A 16,931-nucleotide genomic window follows, 5' to 3' on the forward strand; every position below is an offset into this window, starting at 1 on the left:
ATATATTCAGTGGAAGGATACCTAGTAGAAGGAATATGACCTCTTTCGGATCTTCTAACAGGAGTAGGAGGCGACTGGTCTTCAGGGTGATCTTGATGATCAACTTCTTCAATGTTATCATCATCAGCGAGAATATTAACCTCAGGCACGTTATCCTTAATATCATCATCTTGCACCTCAGCAGGAATAGGTGCAGGAACCAAAAGAGGTGAACTCAAATCAACAAGCTCACCACCAATCTGTGGCGTAGGAGCAGGAGCCTTCTCAGTATCAGAGATGAACTGTTCTTTAGCAAAGACTACATCTCGGCTGCGAACTAAATTCTTCTCAACAGGATCATAAAACATGTACCAAAACTGATCTTCTCCATAGCCAACAAAAATGCATTCACGAGTCTTGGAATCAAGCTTTGATTGTTCATCTTTTGGGAACATAGGCCTTGCACCCAAAGACACGTAAGTGATCATAGGACACATCCTTCCCAAACCAAACTCTATTAGGAACATCACCATCTAAAGGAACACTAGGTGACAAATTGATCACATGAACCGCTACATATAAAGCTTCACCCCAAAAGTGTCTAGGTAACTTTGCCTCTGAAAGCATACATCCCATTCTTTCTTACAAAGTTATGTTCATTCTCTCGGCCACACCATTTAACTGAGGAGTTTTCTTTGGTGTAAACTGATGTCGAATACCCAATGACTTGCAATCATCATCAAGCGGTCCAATGTACTCTCCACCATTATCAGATCATAGACACTTCAACTTTTTACCAAACTGTCGTTCAACTAGAGCCTAAAATTGCTTGAAAACATCAAGCACCTGTTCTTTTGTTTTCAAGGCATAACACCACATCTTTCTTGAACAATCATCAATAAAGGTAACAAAGTAAAGTGCACCACCAATGGATTTTACCTTTAAAGGACCACACACATCAGAATGAACTAACTCAAGAAAATCAGGCTTTCTTAATGGAGGGAGTTTCTTAAAAGAAACTCTATTTTGCTTCCCTGCTAAGCTATGTGGACATCTCTCCAAATTTGCATTCTTCGAACCAGGTAACACGTTGTTTTTCATCAAGCATCCAAGACCTTTCTCACTCATATGACCAAGTCTCCTATGCCATAACTGAGCTGGATCATTAGCTGCTACATTGACACTATCAGTAGAAATAGAGGCTTGCATCCAATATAGGCTAGAGTGCTTCATCCCACGAGCAAACACTAAACTTCCCTTAGTGAGCTTCCACTGCCCACCATAAAAGGTACTATAATAGCCTTCTTCATCGAGTTTACTAGTGGAGATCAAGTTTAACCTAATGTCAGGAACATGCCTAACATCCTTAAGTAGAAGCTTAGCACCACTATTAGTCACCAAGCAAATATCTCCAACACCAACAACCTGAGTCAAACCATCATTGCTCATCTTCAATACCCCAAAATCTCCAAGAGTATAAGTGTTAAAGAACTCTTTCTTTGATGTCACATGTCTTGAGGCTCCACTATCAACTACCAAACTAGTTCACAACTAGCTAAATTAACAACATCTTCATCATAAACAATGACAAGATCAATGGTAGGTTACTGCTCGATCATCCTTATCATCATCTTTCTTATCTTGATAATTCACATGTTTGCCTTTTCTTCCCTTGTTATCTCTTTTTCACTTGTAGCAAAATTTCTGAATATGACCCATTTTATCACAATAGTTGCATTTCATGTTCTTGAATTTTCCACGGAACTTGCTCCTACTAGAACCTCTATCGTTCGAAGCTCCACTATTACTTGTCCCCCTATTTTTTGCAATATAAGCTTTCTCGGGTTGTGAAGATGACACACCATAAGACTTCTTTCGCATTTCTTCATTCAAGATGCCAACTTTAACAAAGTCTAAGGTAACCTTTCCAGAAGGAGCTCCAATACAAAGTGTCATTCTAAAAGTATCCCAAGAATCAGGAAGAGTAATAAGTTACAAAAGTCCCTAAACTTCATCATCAAACTTGATTTCCAAGGCCGACAATTGTTGAATAATGTCTTGAAAATCACTCAAGTGATCGGAAAGTGCCTTGTTTTCATTATACTTTAAGCTCATCAATTGCTTGATCAAGAACAACTTACTATTTCCAGACTTGCTAGCATAAAGTGACTCAAGTTCTTGCCACAAGGTTCTAGCATGAACTTCTTCATTAATGTGATGCAAAACATTATCATCAACCCATTGACGAATAAACCCACAAACTTGCTCATGCTCAAATTCCCATTGTTCATCACTTTTGCCATCCGGTTTTTGAGTGGTAAAAACAGGTAGATGCCACCTTTTCACATACAACAAATTTTTCATCTTCCGTTTCCACAAATGATAATTAGTTCCATCTAAACTAATCATCCTACTAGTGTTGAGATTACCATCCATTTAGGGAATTAACAATAAATCCGGCTCTGATATCAGTTGATGAGGTAAGAGCACCTCCAATAGCTACCAATTACACAAATTGATAACACAAAAATAGCAGAAATAACCCGAATAAATTAATTCACCAAATTTATACTTATCACGAATTCAACACACTCAAATATCACCAATAAACCACAATAAAAAGCAGCAATTAAACAAGATAAAGCTAGTAATAATCAAGGGTAAAGACACAAGATTTTTACATGGAAAACCTCTTCGGTGTGAAGAGTAAAAACCACGGGATTTCAGAAGTCCACCCAAAATTCTCTTGTTATGATGAAAATGATGTTACACAAACTCAATCTAAATTCTCCATAGGGTCCTTAAACTATCCAAGAATAAACAACCATAATAAGCTACAATTAAGAAACAAAAGTGGAAGAATTCACCCAAAACTGCAGGTTCTGTCCAGAAGTCATAACCGACGATCCAAAACTCAAAACAACGATCCAACCGTCCAAAATGAAGCCCTATGTGTCCCCAACTGGCTGCTAAAATTATAGGAGATCCAATGGTTGAAACTCCAGAAAATGGCTTTTTCATGAAGATTGGCTGGTGGTATACGAGCTGCCTTTTGAAGGGTTTTGTTTCTCTCTTCTCTCTTGCTTTTGTAAGATATGTTTTATGAAAGGTGGGTAAAAAACATATATACCCTACGCTTCCCAAAAAAGCTAAAATAATAACCCCACATGAGTTATAACAATTAAACATTTTAACTCCGCATAAAATAGATTTCTCCACATAAAATAGGACCCAAAAACCCAACATTAGTGGATAATCCAAACATGCATACAAGATAATTGTACATAAATATGATAGTATCACATATAAGCATGAAACATGTCACTCCGCAATGTTTCATGCATGCAACAAAAACACATGAAATGGTGCACGCAAATTCCCTATATTACTTTTACTAGTCTATACTAGTACTAGTTTCATCACCACGTAGGCAATATGTTTTTGACATTCACTACTAAATAAATGTGTTAATTCGAGTAATTAGATCAATTTCGAATCAAATATTTTAGGTCGATTTAAAGTTGAATTTTGTCCGTATCACTTTTTACATAATTATAAATTTATTATTAAATTTTGGTCAAATTAAATTTATGTACGAGGTCGAATAAATAATATATATCTAATCATTAAATTCGTTTTCAACTAATCTACCACACTATAACTCCGCCGTAAACCTCCCTTCACCTTTATTTTCCATGCTAAATTTTTTTGGTAAAGCGAAACTTCTAAATTGTTAGACTATGCTTTGGTTATTTGGCATGTTGTTTGAAATTTTGTACAAATTTATATGACATAAATACACCCAAATATATACGGTTTACTTTTTGTTACGTATTAAATAATTAATGAGATGTACGTAATATGTTGATGAAAATAAAAAAGTTAATTCTGATTGATTAATGGTAGCAAATAATCAAATATCATTTGCATTCTCACGTAAGCAAGAAATTCTCATAATTTGAAATGTCATTTTACTATAATCCATTTTAATAGTGAATCAAAGAACTATAAATCTTTAGTCTCATTAAAATAAAAGACACATTTTGAAATACTAATTGTTGAAAATGCTCCAAATGTTAGGAAGATCTCTCATATTAGTAAAATATTAGGTTATCGACTTGCATATAGTGCTTAATGGGTAATCTTCCTACTACCTAATGATTTTGAGAAAGAATAAACCTCATCAAATATGTATGCAAGTCATGCTCTCATGAATTTGTAGACTCGAGCCTATAAGTGCCCTGTGAATACATCCACACGAGTAGGCCCACTGGATAATTAACAAATGAGATAAACTTTTTTTAATAATGTAATCACCATTGACTAACCATAATCCAAATTGTCATACTTCTAGATAAAACAATTCTAATGTACGCGTTGTAAATTGTGATGTACTATAGACGTAATGCTTAATTTTACCTATCTAAACCCCTAAAAAATAGGCTATGATATTGTAATTGAACAAATGACAAAAAAAAAATGGAAAAAGACAAGCCAAAATTTCTCATTTAAATTCACATTATTGCCTCCTAATCCCTCACATTCAAACACTCAATCTTTGTTACCTAATAACACTCTAAGCCCCTTAATCATGTCTACATCCAATACATCTCCCAACAACAACAGACTCTATGACTATGAGCCTTTGCTACCCAACAATCCATCATCATGTTACCAACAAAAACAACATGAATTTGATCATATAATCTCACAAAAAACCCACTTCATTCATGCTCTTAATGAAGCAAGATCAATCATGAAACTCGCGTTTCCATTAGTCTTAACCGGTCTTATTCTTTACTCGCGCTCTATGATCTCAATGCTCTTCCTCGGCCACATTGGTGATCTTGCCTTAGCGGGTGGTTCACTAGCAATAGGGTTTGCTAATATAACCGGCTACTCCATCCTCTCCGGCCTAGCCATGGGAATGGAACCGATTTGTGCGCAAGCTTTCGGGGCTAAAAGATATAAACTTCTAGGCTTGATGATGCAAAAAACAATCCTTTTACTCCTCTTGACTACAATACCCATCTCAATTCTTTGGTTGAACATGAAAAAAATCCTACTCTTTTGTCACCAAGATGAAAATATTGCTAATGAGGCATTTTCTTACACTCTTCTATCCCTCCCTGATCTCATTGCTCAATCATTTCTACACCCAATACGAATATACCTACGATCTCAATCTATAACTCTTCCATTAACATATTGTGCCGCACTAGCTATCCTTCTCCACATACCCATCAACTATCTCTTAGTTGTATACCTTGAATATGGTGTAAAAGGGGTAGCTTTAAGTGGGGTTCTAACCAATTTCATCCTAGTAATTACACTTATCATTTACATTATTCACTCAGGCATTTCAACAAACACTTGGTGTGCAGTCTCAATTGAATGCATAAAAGGAATGCAAACCCTAACCAATTTAGCAATCCCAAGCTGTATTTCAGTATGCCTAGAATGGTGGTGGTATGAAATTATGATTTTACTCTGTGGGTTGTTATCAAATCCTCAAGCTACAGTAGCATCAATGGGAATTTTGATCCAAACCACATCATTAATCTACATTTTCCCATCTTCCTTAAGTTTAAGTGTATCAACAAGAGTAGGACATGAACTAGGTGCAAACCAACCAAAAAAAGCCAAAATTGTCACAATTATAGGCCTGATTTTTAGCTTTATTATAGGATTTTCTGCTCTGTTTTTCACAGTTATGGTGAGAAAGATATGGGCAAGTTATTTCACAAATGATGGGGAGATAATAACATTAACTTGTGCAGTTTTACCAATAATTGGGCTTTGTGAGCTTGGTAATAGCCCACAAACAACAGGATGTGGGGTGTTAAGAGGGCTTGCTAGGCCCAAATTAGGGGCTACTGTTAATCTAGGAAGTTTTTATTTGGTGGGCATGCCCATGGCTTTATGGTTTGGGTTTAGTTTGGGCTTTGGGTTTAAGGGTTTATGGCTTGGGCTTCTTTCGGCCCAAGTAACATGTGTGATCGCGATGTTGCTCGTCTTGGTTCGTACTAATTGGAAGGTTCATGCCCAACGGGCTCAGGAGTTAACCCAAGATGTGGATAATTTTGGGTGCGACGTTTGTGATTATGCAATAGATTTTACGGTAAGTCTTGAATGACTGTCTTACTATGAGACGATCTCATATAATTAGCTTATTAAAATTAGGCAATTATATGTTGCATTGATTATTTTATGAGTGGGATATATTACATTGCATGATATGGTTTCTTACATAATAAATTATCCTGAAGTTAAATTTTTTATATATAAAGTGTAGATTAGAATATTAGTTGGATCTCTAACAATAAAGTAATTTACATAGCATCTTGGTGAAAAATTTTATTAGCATAGTCTAGCAATTTATTAGCTCTCTTTCTCCTATAACCCTCCTTTTATTTTGGAGCAAAAAAAAAAAAAAAACTAGCTATATAACTAAATTTTTATGATAATTTGTTATGTTAGACGATTTGATTGGGAGATGTTCTCTATAAATTAGTTGAATAGGCCTATTAATACAATTATAAACATATAGGTTTTTTATTATAAGATCATGTCACTGAAATTGTCTAAAGTAGTTCATTTTTCATACTATTCAAATTGCGTACTAAAGTTGAATTCTTGGATTAGTTCTACTACATTTGATTTGTATTTGTATTATAGTGTTCCTTTTGCTACATACAGAGCTTTTTTTAGTGTTGAGTATTTTTTCGTTTTGAATCATACATGTATTTTCCGTAGACTTGTTTAGATAATTGATTATTTCATTATTGTTAAATTAAAAGTACCAATTTGTACAATTCTGCAAAAAAAAAAGATAATACTGAATTATTGGCTTTTCCATGTGATAGACAAATATTTTTTATTTCACGTGGTGACCTAAAGCTTCCAACTTTTCCACGTGCTAGATAAAAGAAAAGTGTTTTTATTACTTTACGCTTTTTCTAAACATAATGACTTTTTTTCAAAAAATAAACGTTGCGATCACCTAATTTGCCACATATTTCGTAATCCTGAATTATTGGCTTTTCCATGTAGTAGACCATTATTTTTTATTTCACATGGTGGCCTAAAGCTTTCAACTTTTCCACATGCTAGATAAAAGGGAAGTATTTTTGTTACTTTACGCTTTTTATAAACATAATGACTTTTTTTCGAAAAATAAATGTTGCGATCACCTAATTAGCCACATATTTCGTAATTCAGTCGAAAGGAGTACTTAATTTAACAAAAAATTTAACTTTTTTTCTACCATATAGAAAAGTTGGTAACTTAGGATCACCGTAAATTTATTGTCTACCACATAAAAAAGCCAAAAATTCAATATTGCTAAGATGACAAAACATTAATCACTTGTCAACTCAAGCACTAATTAACGTTGGAAAATTCCTTTTAACATAACGAGTAGTGAGTTCGTGGTCCATATTTCTATTTGCTTTTAGATTTCATTTTTATTGTTTTTAGGGATGAGATTCAAGTTAACAATCACTCTTAAAATCCAAGATTAATGGCAAAGTCTCATTTGATTGGAATTTCAATAAAATCGAATATTTTAATGAATGTGAGAGAAGAAGAAAATACAAGAGAAACATACCCAAGTGACGAGGGAAAGGAGGTAGAAGAAAAAACTCTATCCCACAAAATTTAGTCTAGTTTTTAGTTCGTTTCTTTAAATTTATCTTATTTTTATTTTTTATTATATTTTATATTCCTTTATTTCTCAAATACTTAATTTATATTTTTATTTTATTTATATATTTCTTCCGTTTTCTCATAAAATATCATTTTACCTACTTTTTTTAATTTTCCCAATAATATTTAATTGCCATTAGATCAAGTGGTGGACAAAGGTAGTATTATGCAGATTCAAGAATGATTACTTTGCAATTTGCATAGGACAGCCACAAAATATACAGGACTTATTGATACAAGATACGTCTTTTATTTTCTTTTAATCTTATACATATCTTTACACTATGTTTGGATGGCAAATTATAAAAGAAAAAAAAAGAAAAGAAAGAAAAAAGAAAAAAAAGAAAAGAAAGAAGGGAAGAAAGGAAAGGGGTAAGGAATGAGAGTATATCTTGCTTGTTTAAAGGGGAAGGAAAGGAAAAAGGAACACAAATGTTTTTCTTCTAAATCTTTCCACTTTTGAAAGAAATTGTATTCTTAACAAAGCTTATTCATATTTTCGTCCAAACCCCTCCCCTCTAAATCTCTTTCTTTCTATTTTGTTATCCAAATAAGAACCTTTCCCTCTGTTTCTTTCAATCTAAACACTCTAAAATTTTTTTTTCATTCACACAGTTCTCTATTACTAATAATATCCATCTTTTAGTTAAATTTAAATTTTTTTTAATATTAATTCAAAAGCACAGAGTAGTAAGTAGAAAAATAAGGATCTGCTCAAAAGTCAATTCTAAAACAACATACTTTGATGATTAGATGTAGAATTGGATATCTTTCTTATAGGCGCCGTCGCGCCTCATGATATACAAAATGCAGCAGATAGCAGACATTTAGAGTTATTTATAATCCAACCAAATGAACCTCTTCCATTTCCTGCTCAAAGACACATGGGAGGGACTATGGGAGTAGGCAGTCAAAAGATAAACATATAAACTTTCCATATTCCACTACTTAACCCAATGGATAAAAATATGGAATTTCAATCTCTACAAATTTTGTGGTCTAAATGGTATGTTCCTCGGATTCGTACACCATGCCAGATGTCTAAGTGTCAAGGATCCAACACAGACAGACGCTCGAGGTAGTAAAATGTCCAAGCAACAGAGGTCTCATGTGTCATGTGTCATCTTTAAACCAACTCTAAGAACAAAGCTTCTTGTTTGCTTGTCAAGCCAAGCTCCCTAAAGCTTAACTTGCTCTCTTCATTGCCGAATGCTTGACGTGGATATGGCCTTACCTGTCCGTGACAAGTAACGTTGGTACATTTTTCATTTTTTCATACAAGTAGCAAATGATAAGTAGACAATTACCACTCTGTAAGTGCCGGGTTTGACGGTTTTGCCAACATCAATGAAGTCAAAGAGAGACTGCAGAACCGACAATCATTTAGCCATCAAATAGATTACTAGTATCGTCAAATCCAAATAGAAGCAAGTATTCACAGAATCAGTGTCACATGATTCACTAATTTCCTCATGACTCGCGAATTGAAAAAAGCGAATCATGATCGGTTTTGGGATCTTCTTGGTCAAACTTGAGCGAATCACGAATTCAAAAAGCAAATTAACTAGCGAATTATGTTACACTGCACAGAATATACCTGCAATTTATCAGACTTGAGGAACCGGCGGCCACGTCGACTGCCATCAGGCATTCTAACAAGAAGAGTCACAACATTTTCATGATCAGCAGATGGTTCCTCGGGAAGAGACTCCTCTTTTGCAGCCAGTTGCCTCTCAAGCTCCTATGAAGAGAAAAATATTTAATTACTTGGAAATACTGATATAAATGCTATTCTCCACAAACAATACCAAACATTTTTCAATAGCATCAAAATTTGTTAAGACAATTCACACATGGGGTGAAAAAGTAATAACTATATCTTGTGAGACCGTCATTCGGTGAGATAACCTCAAAACAAGAATTTCATATGCTAGTAATTTATGTTATTGGGCTATATAACTCATTTATAAGGTGCATCTCACAGTTAGACCGTCTCATATAAGAATTTGTATATTTGAACATCACATTGTACTATGTGAAACTAGAGAATAAATGAACAAGTTAGTAAAGGAATGAAAACAAGAACATTACTTTCACAAAATTTATGTAGCTTTACACAGTAGAAACTAGGGGTGTTCAATGGGCCGGACCCCCATTTTGAGCCCTTATCCAGCCCGTTTTTAGAAGGGCTTTGTAAGGGCCGGGCAAAATGGGCTGGGCCGAAACAGGCTATACTATAATTAAAATGAAGTGGGTTATAAAAGGGCTCAATAAGGGCCGAAAACAGGCCTTTGTAAATAGCATAATTAATGTATAATTTAAATATCATAAATGACAATGTCAATAAAATTATTAATATTTTTTCAATTTAATTATTATACATGATAATTTAATTGTTATAAATTGATAAATAGGGATGAAAATAATTTTAATAGTAAAAATAGGCCGGGTTGGGCCGGGCCGGACTTTAATTTAAAGCCCATATTAATTTTAAAGGGCCCTTATCCGGCCCATTGAGCACCCCTAGTAGCAATCAACGAAACACAACCCATTTAATACGGGTTGTAGAGATCCATATTTTTCTACCACAAGACATAAGTATAAATAAAGAAAGCTCAAGTAAGTTTGACAACCTAATACAACATCATGACAATGCCCCAATGCACTAAAGTGACTCCCACCTAAACACGGAAGGGGGAATGGAAGTAAGGAGCATCAACCTTGTAATACAACACCATATGTAGCTCCGCACCAATAAGAAGCGTACATGATTTAGTGTGGTAGCCCAATGGCTTGTACAATACACACAAAAAGTGTAAAACACAACTTGTATATTTGTTCTGCTGCCAAAACTAGGGACTAGAGAAGTAAATATTTAGTCTTAACCCCTGACATTGTCAAATCGGTTATTTGTAAAATCACAACAAATTACCCCCGTGACAAGAATGTGATTCCCACTAAAGCGAGGTAGGGGGTCAAACGTACGCAATTAATCCCTTGTAAGAAAAAAGAGGTCGTCTCTAATCGACTTTAAAGAGTAATACAAGGCAGTATCTCCAAATAAGAAAAATTCCTAGTTCAAAAATATTCGGCTGTCTCAATCCAACCCATCAAAACTCCAACTTGAATTACTAACATCTAGAATGTGTTTTTGAAGAAATTGATCCACGTTAACAGATTCTAGGGAAACAAAAAACTAATAAGAGTAAAAAGTCGAAAAAACCATCATTATCGTAAAGTACATGTGAGTCAACCCAAAAGTTTCAACAAAAAATGGAGCAGCAAAGAAACATCATTCCAGAAGCGAATAGGATTCCACATGTTAAAAATGAAGATTGACTTCTAAAAATGACCAAGAAATTGTAATGTCACCTGTTCTTCCTCGAGTTTCCTCTGCGATTCTTCGTCCTTTTTCCTCTGTTCTTCCAATGCTGCCTCCCTAGCTGCTTTTTCTTCTTCTACTGCCCTCATTTCCTTTTCCCTATCAGCTTGTAATGCAGCAAGGTATTCATCATCCTGCAGGTAAGGTGCAGACAAAATCAGTATTTAAAAAAATACAGTAAATATTGAACTCAAGCTCATACCTGCTGGTCCCGAATTGCACGCTGAGCAACTAATCCTGGTGATGGAGGGCGAGGCATTCTCCAGATTGCATCAGCGTCAGGGTGCCTCAGTTGATGTGGAGCATACGGTGCATGGTATCCCCTCTCAGGAATTCCACCAAACATGGCAGCCTCCAGCATGACTGCTTCATCATGCTCCTCAGAGGATATGCCTCCCCACTGCAAAAAAAAATAAAAAAATAAAAAAAAAAGGGATTTGATAGTTGATGAGAGAAAACTTTACAGCTTTCAACTTCCTTACTTTTCCAAATTATTTTTCTATGGTTTCATCAAAATGTGTACCAAATATGTCCTTTTGAGTTTTAATCATGGAATGAAGAAAAATTATTACCTCCTCTGGGAATTCATTTCCATTAAGATGTGACTGGCCAGTTACGGTAGGCTGTGGAGGATTCGGAATGGGACTAATTTCTGATTCTCCTACTTCTCTGTGAGCCATATTTGGAGCCCTGCGTCTTGACCTATTTCTAACCAGTGGGAGCTCATCCAACTCATCAACTTCCTCTTGGATGAAGGAACTCCCAGCTTCTTTTGTGTAATGAGTTGACTCTGAAATACCAATACCCTGTCTTCAAGGTTGAAAAAGAAATGCAAAACAATGGAGTTAAAGTTTATATAGAGATCAATGGATAACTCTTTCATTGTGCACATGGGGAAGGGCCCAGAGGGAGGCAAACATCAACACATGAGGAGCTTATGAGAAACAACTTCAAATATCACTTAAGCATCAAAGAAAGACCACAAAATTATTACCAATAGTAAGAGCCATAGGAGTCTATGGTCATAAATGTGTCACATGATTCACTAATCTCTTCGCGAATCTCGAATCGAAAAAAAGAGAATTATGGACGGATTTGGGCTATTCTTGGACAAATTTGAGCGAATCGCGAATTCAAAAAGTAAATTAGCAAGCGAATTATGTTATATTGGTCATAATAAGGATTATTAGACACCACACCATCTGATAACAGAAATAGATGGTTTAGTAGGTTCCCAAAAAAATTTAATGGTACACTACAGGAAGCTAGTAAAAGAACCCTCTTCTTAAGTATGGAACTGAATTGGTAGAATCTCCATTAAAGTTAACAAGATTTCAGAGAAGATAAGGACAAACCAGCCTATGACCATTGCAATTCTCAATATGCATAAAAAGTACTATTGACTAGCACAAAATAGCATCATTACCATTCTACTACCATCAACATCATAAAAAGTTGATAAATGTAGTCCTCTCGATGGACCAAACCCAACAAAAATAAGGAACCTAGTACTTATCAAAAGGCTAGTTATTCCTCAAGTCAACTTAATTCAAGGTATGCTAAGCGATAAAAGTTCCCTTCACCTCCAATTCAGTTAAAGGCATTTTCAATACGAACCTATCAACTGTAGATCATCTCATTATATCAGCAAGTTCACCATCATTAGTCATGTTAATGTTGCATCACTTTACTAAAATCAAGTCAAATTGGCTTTGGGTTAAAATCAATTTTCTCATTTCGGATAAGATTTTGATATGGTCCAGATAACACAGATCAGGTAATTAAGTATTGTTGAAGTTTCAGGTCTACCCATCAATTAGTCAACAAGAATTCATGCCAAAATACACCAACTACAAAGATACCTGCTGTTTGGTTCAACAAGTCTCCCTAGCTCTTCCACCTCAATAGGCTCATTGGCAATTGCACCAGATACCCCAGCTTTGAGATTTGTCACTCTTTGCCCCTGCTCTGCTGTCTGTATTGATGTAACAGAATAGTATGACAACAAACAATCAGTTTATGAAAGGTTTACAAGTTTACAACTTTGTCAAAATCATAATACTGAGTGTTCAAGATCAACCTCGTCACGCTGAGATGGTCTCTGTAGCGGGTCAGCATCATGCAAGCCCTGTAACAAAAAGGAATTTTGTTATTTCAGCATAGATCTCAGGGAAAGCAATTAAACAAGACAGATTTATGACAAATCCAAATTTGAGAAGGAAGAGAGCGCCAACTTGATTATTCTGGAGTTCAGCATCTCTTTTGGAAGCTTCAATGGCAGCCTGAATCATTTCTTCCTCTATATCATTATCATATTCTGGCAATTCATCAAATTGAGGTGCACTAGGTCTGACATCATCCGTATTGCCACCCAAACTTGATGGCATAACATCATCATCATCCTCAAGAATGACAGTTCCACGTATTTCAGTTCCCTCTGTATCAACACTGTCTGTAACGTCCTCAATCCTGGGACCATGACCAGAAGAAACAGCAAAATTATTGCCACCATCCTTGACTTCTATGGGAATTTCCCTAACTTCTCTTGGCTGAGACACAAATGGGGCACGTCCGAAGAGCCGAGTCCTGGTATTAAAAAGGCTTCCACTATCCAATAGACTCTCCGTAAAGGATGAATCAAGATGAGAAAAGGGATTCATCCCTCTCGTAGCTGATAATAGTGGTATAGGATCACGAGCCTCCATTACATGAGGATCATCTATATCCATGAGATCATTTGGTGGGGTAGTACCTGTGATAGGGGCTTCTTGCAAACTAGATATTGCAAAAGACAAATGCAATTAAGTAATTACATTTACAATGATTATGTTAGAAACAAGAAGCTAAGATTAGGATAATGGTTGAGAAGAAAAGTGGTACAAACTTACATATTTCTATCTCCTTCACTAAAATATGCATTGACAGCCTCATTGAGATTGCCACCATATTCCTACAAAAGATTTTGAAATTAAATAAAAAAGAAAGGTCACAACTCAACAAGCATCTACAAGTAAATACCTTAACTTGACATCTTAAAACTTAGAAAAATGTAACAGATCAGCCCTGACCCGTTACCAAAACCGATTAGTGACACAAGATATGAGCAATTTGAGTCTGCTCTTGAGTCCAAAAGGACTTTTCCTTATTCTTATTATCAAAAAGCTCTCTAAACATTACAAGGGTGGCTCTATATATAGCCTAAGTCCCAAAAGGCAACTAAAAATAACAACTATTCTAACTAACAAAATACAAAATCTAATTAATAGTGAAATGTCGATAATGCCCTTGAACCCTATGACCCAATTCATCACAATAAAGAGAAACTACACATTTAGGTGACTAAAAGCGCCTTTGAGCACAAGATACTAGTAGAAAACATAGGGAAAAAAAAAGCACTCAAAACACATCAACAATATAAGGGGAAAATTTTAAATTAACCCGTGAACAAAATATCATGTTGTTCACAAACCCACAAATATCCATTTGTCACACTTAAAAATACACAGAGATCAACATGGCCATCTTTTTCTTGTGAAAGAGAAAGGATAGTCTATTAAGTCTTCCAAACGAAAGCACAAGTCCACTTTAAGAAAGGAACGGATCATAAGAATTGGAACTCCACTTTGCCAAGAAGAAAAATTACAAATACTTTATTTGTGCAAGAACAAGAGTACTCTGCTTTGTAATCTGTATCATAAGGTAACACATTACTTTAAATTATTTTCTATGGCATATGATACATAGTTCATTATATTGATTCATAGGTGTAGCAATCAATGGACCATCAAATATCCATCTCAAAGAAGCATAGTAAATGTTAGGGGGTGATATACATAGAAACTAAGAAAATGAAAAACATAAACAGAAAACAAACACTCAATAGTTACAGAATTACCACTCTGCCTCCAAGATACGGCTATTTTTGCCTCTTTTTGGTATTTGTTTGTCATTTCCAGTCCATAACTCCTAAATACATGCACTAAAAAGTAAAAACTATACATTCATCATATTTGTTATATGATGAAATAAAGTACATCATAAGTTTGCAACATTTTTTAACAAAAAAATTTGCAGCATTTCTAACACTGTCATTTCCAACATAATGCTACCTGTAGTATTAGCTTTATTATTTATCTTTAAAATGTCTAAAAAAATCTTCAATCAACACTCTTTCAGCCATATACTCCTTTACTTGCTACAAACCATAAATCCCAACAAAATGTCCATCTTTCTCCCCTTGAGCACTCAGCACTCTGCACACTTTTGAGCGTAAATACCTTCATACACGTCAGCACGAAAACATCAAAAATAAAGAAGGGAACAAGTTTTGGCCTCAAATAACCCACTCGAAAATCGAGAATGAAAATTTCTAACTGCATCCGATCTCCAAAAAATCCCAATTGTTTCTATTTTAGAAATGGAATATTTATATGATCTCCAAATAGCACGGTATTTACATGAAGCTCCACTCTATTGTTCTTAAACGAGTTAGGGCTTAGTTTATCCATAATTTCTCTTTTTTTTTGTTTTGAGAAAAGAATGATATATCGACCAATGCCAATTATAAGCACAATTTTGGGATTGTCACACCCTACATCACAAACAATCCTTGCACCTTACTCATCTAGGTAAAAAAAATTCAAATTATACTACAAACAAGACATTCCCAAAAATAAATGGCCAGGAGCCAAACGGAATCGCATCTCATTCATATAGTGTTTCACCGAAAAGTTCTAACCAATCAAGAACTTGCAACAACTTGTCAGCTCATCCGTAATACCAAAACCTCCACAGTAATTTGTTCCCATTTGCAACTCTCACTAATCTTGATAAACACAACTCTAACACGATCTCGATGACAGAATTTATCAATAAGGTGTAAAAATTCATCATATTAAGAAACAATAACCCCCAATTAATAGAAATGTACTCCTCAATTACTCCCAGTAACTAAAAACAACTCCTCCCTCTGTTTCGAATACAACATACATAAAAGGGATAATTTTCATCAAATGTAGGTTAAGTTTAGATAACAAACACTATTCAAATATTAGTTAGCACCCTAATATAAACTGCCCATAATCATTACTCCACAACAGAAATACAATTACTCTCAATTTCACTTGATCCAGAAATAGATAAACAAGAACTATCATCAACCGATCAAACCAAAAACAACTATTGTTAAATCAACCCAATATATAAAGAATACCCAATAAAGAATTACACCAACAATCACCTTTTATATCCTTTGCAAGCCCATCTAACAATAATTAGCTAGCAACTAAATTCAACACAAAAACCCTAATTAAACCAAATAATAATCAAGAGAATGCATTCTATAACTGTAAATGAAAAGAAATGAGAACCCAAATCAAATTATAAAAAGTTAAACTAATACCAGGAGTTTTTGTATAGCGACAGACTCAGGAGCATCGGTGATGCCCATGAAAGTGTCAATTGCTTCACGATTAGGAGTCGCCATTGTAGAGTTTTTTCAGAGAATTTTGGGAGTAAATGAGAAAGAATTTTGATTTGATAAAAGGGTATAATAAGAAGGTTGTCTTTGTAAAGTAAAATTATACTAGTACTCTCTGGTTGTGATTCTTAATTTATGTTTGTAGATTGATAGATAATGGGGATGAACAATGAAGGGTTTTGATATTAGAAAGGATTCTCTCAATTGTTCTACACAAATCGAAATGAGATTGCCTTGCAAAACAAGTAGACTAGTAAAGTAAAAGAAGACAAGTTAAGGACATGAGAAAAGCAATTCCTTGGTTTTGGATCAAATTGCAAATCTTCATTCTTGCTCTATTAGTGACTTTTGCCGGGTTCATTCGAGTCATCAGATTGATTTTGG

General features: G+C 34.8%; 2 protein-coding genes across 2 annotated transcripts; one reads left to right on the top strand and one right to left on the bottom strand.

Annotated features, from left to right (window-relative positions):
- The first annotated feature begins 4,317 nt into the window (after positions 1-4,317).
- LOC130800530 (protein DETOXIFICATION 49-like) lies at positions 4,318-6,220 on the top strand. Its single transcript, XM_057664121.1, has one exon. The coding sequence runs from the start codon at positions 4,445-4,447 to the stop codon at positions 6,113-6,115; it is 1,671 nt and encodes a 556-aa protein (XP_057520104.1). The 5' UTR covers positions 4,318-4,444; the 3' UTR covers positions 6,116-6,220.
- Positions 6,221-8,411: 2,191 nt separating this feature from the next.
- Positions 8,412-16,835, bottom strand: LOC130800531 (plant UBX domain-containing protein 8-like). The gene is made up of 11 exons (XM_057664122.1): positions 16,470-16,835; positions 13,957-14,018; positions 13,303-13,843; positions 13,149-13,196; positions 12,931-13,043; positions 11,641-11,878; positions 11,271-11,468; positions 11,059-11,202; positions 9,284-9,427; positions 8,994-9,050; positions 8,412-8,920 (listed from the first exon to the last, which is right to left on the bottom strand). Exons 1-11 carry the CDS (start codon positions 16,551-16,553, stop codon positions 8,813-8,815), a joined length of 1,737 nt encoding a protein of 578 aa, XP_057520105.1. The 5' UTR covers positions 16,554-16,835; the 3' UTR covers positions 8,412-8,812.
- Positions 16,836-16,931: the final 96 nt, after the last annotated feature.

The sequence above is a fragment of the Amaranthus tricolor genome, chromosome 14 (assembly GCF_026212465.1).
Source record: "Amaranthus tricolor cultivar Red isolate AtriRed21 chromosome 14, ASM2621246v1, whole genome shotgun sequence".
Lineage (NCBI taxonomy): Eukaryota > Viridiplantae > Streptophyta > Magnoliopsida > Caryophyllales > Amaranthaceae > Amaranthus > Amaranthus tricolor.

Bases quoted from the DNA above. Each gene is read 5' to 3' on its own strand.
- LOC130800530 (XM_057664121.1), top strand. From the start codon at position 4,445: ATGACAAAAAAAAAATGGAAAAAGACAAGCCAAAATTTCTCATTTAAA.
- LOC130800531 (XM_057664122.1), bottom strand. From the start codon at position 16,553: ATGGCGACTCCTAATCGTGAAGCAATTGACACTTTCATGGGCATCACC. The intron at 13,844-13,956 runs GTAAGTTTGTAC...TGCAATATCTAG, and splicing joins AGTGAAGGAGATAGAAATAT to TTTGCAAGAAGCCCCTATCA. The intron at 13,044-13,148 runs GTTGATCTTGAA...ACATCAATACAG, and splicing joins GACCATCTCAGCGTGACGAG to ACAGCAGAGCAGGGGCAAAG.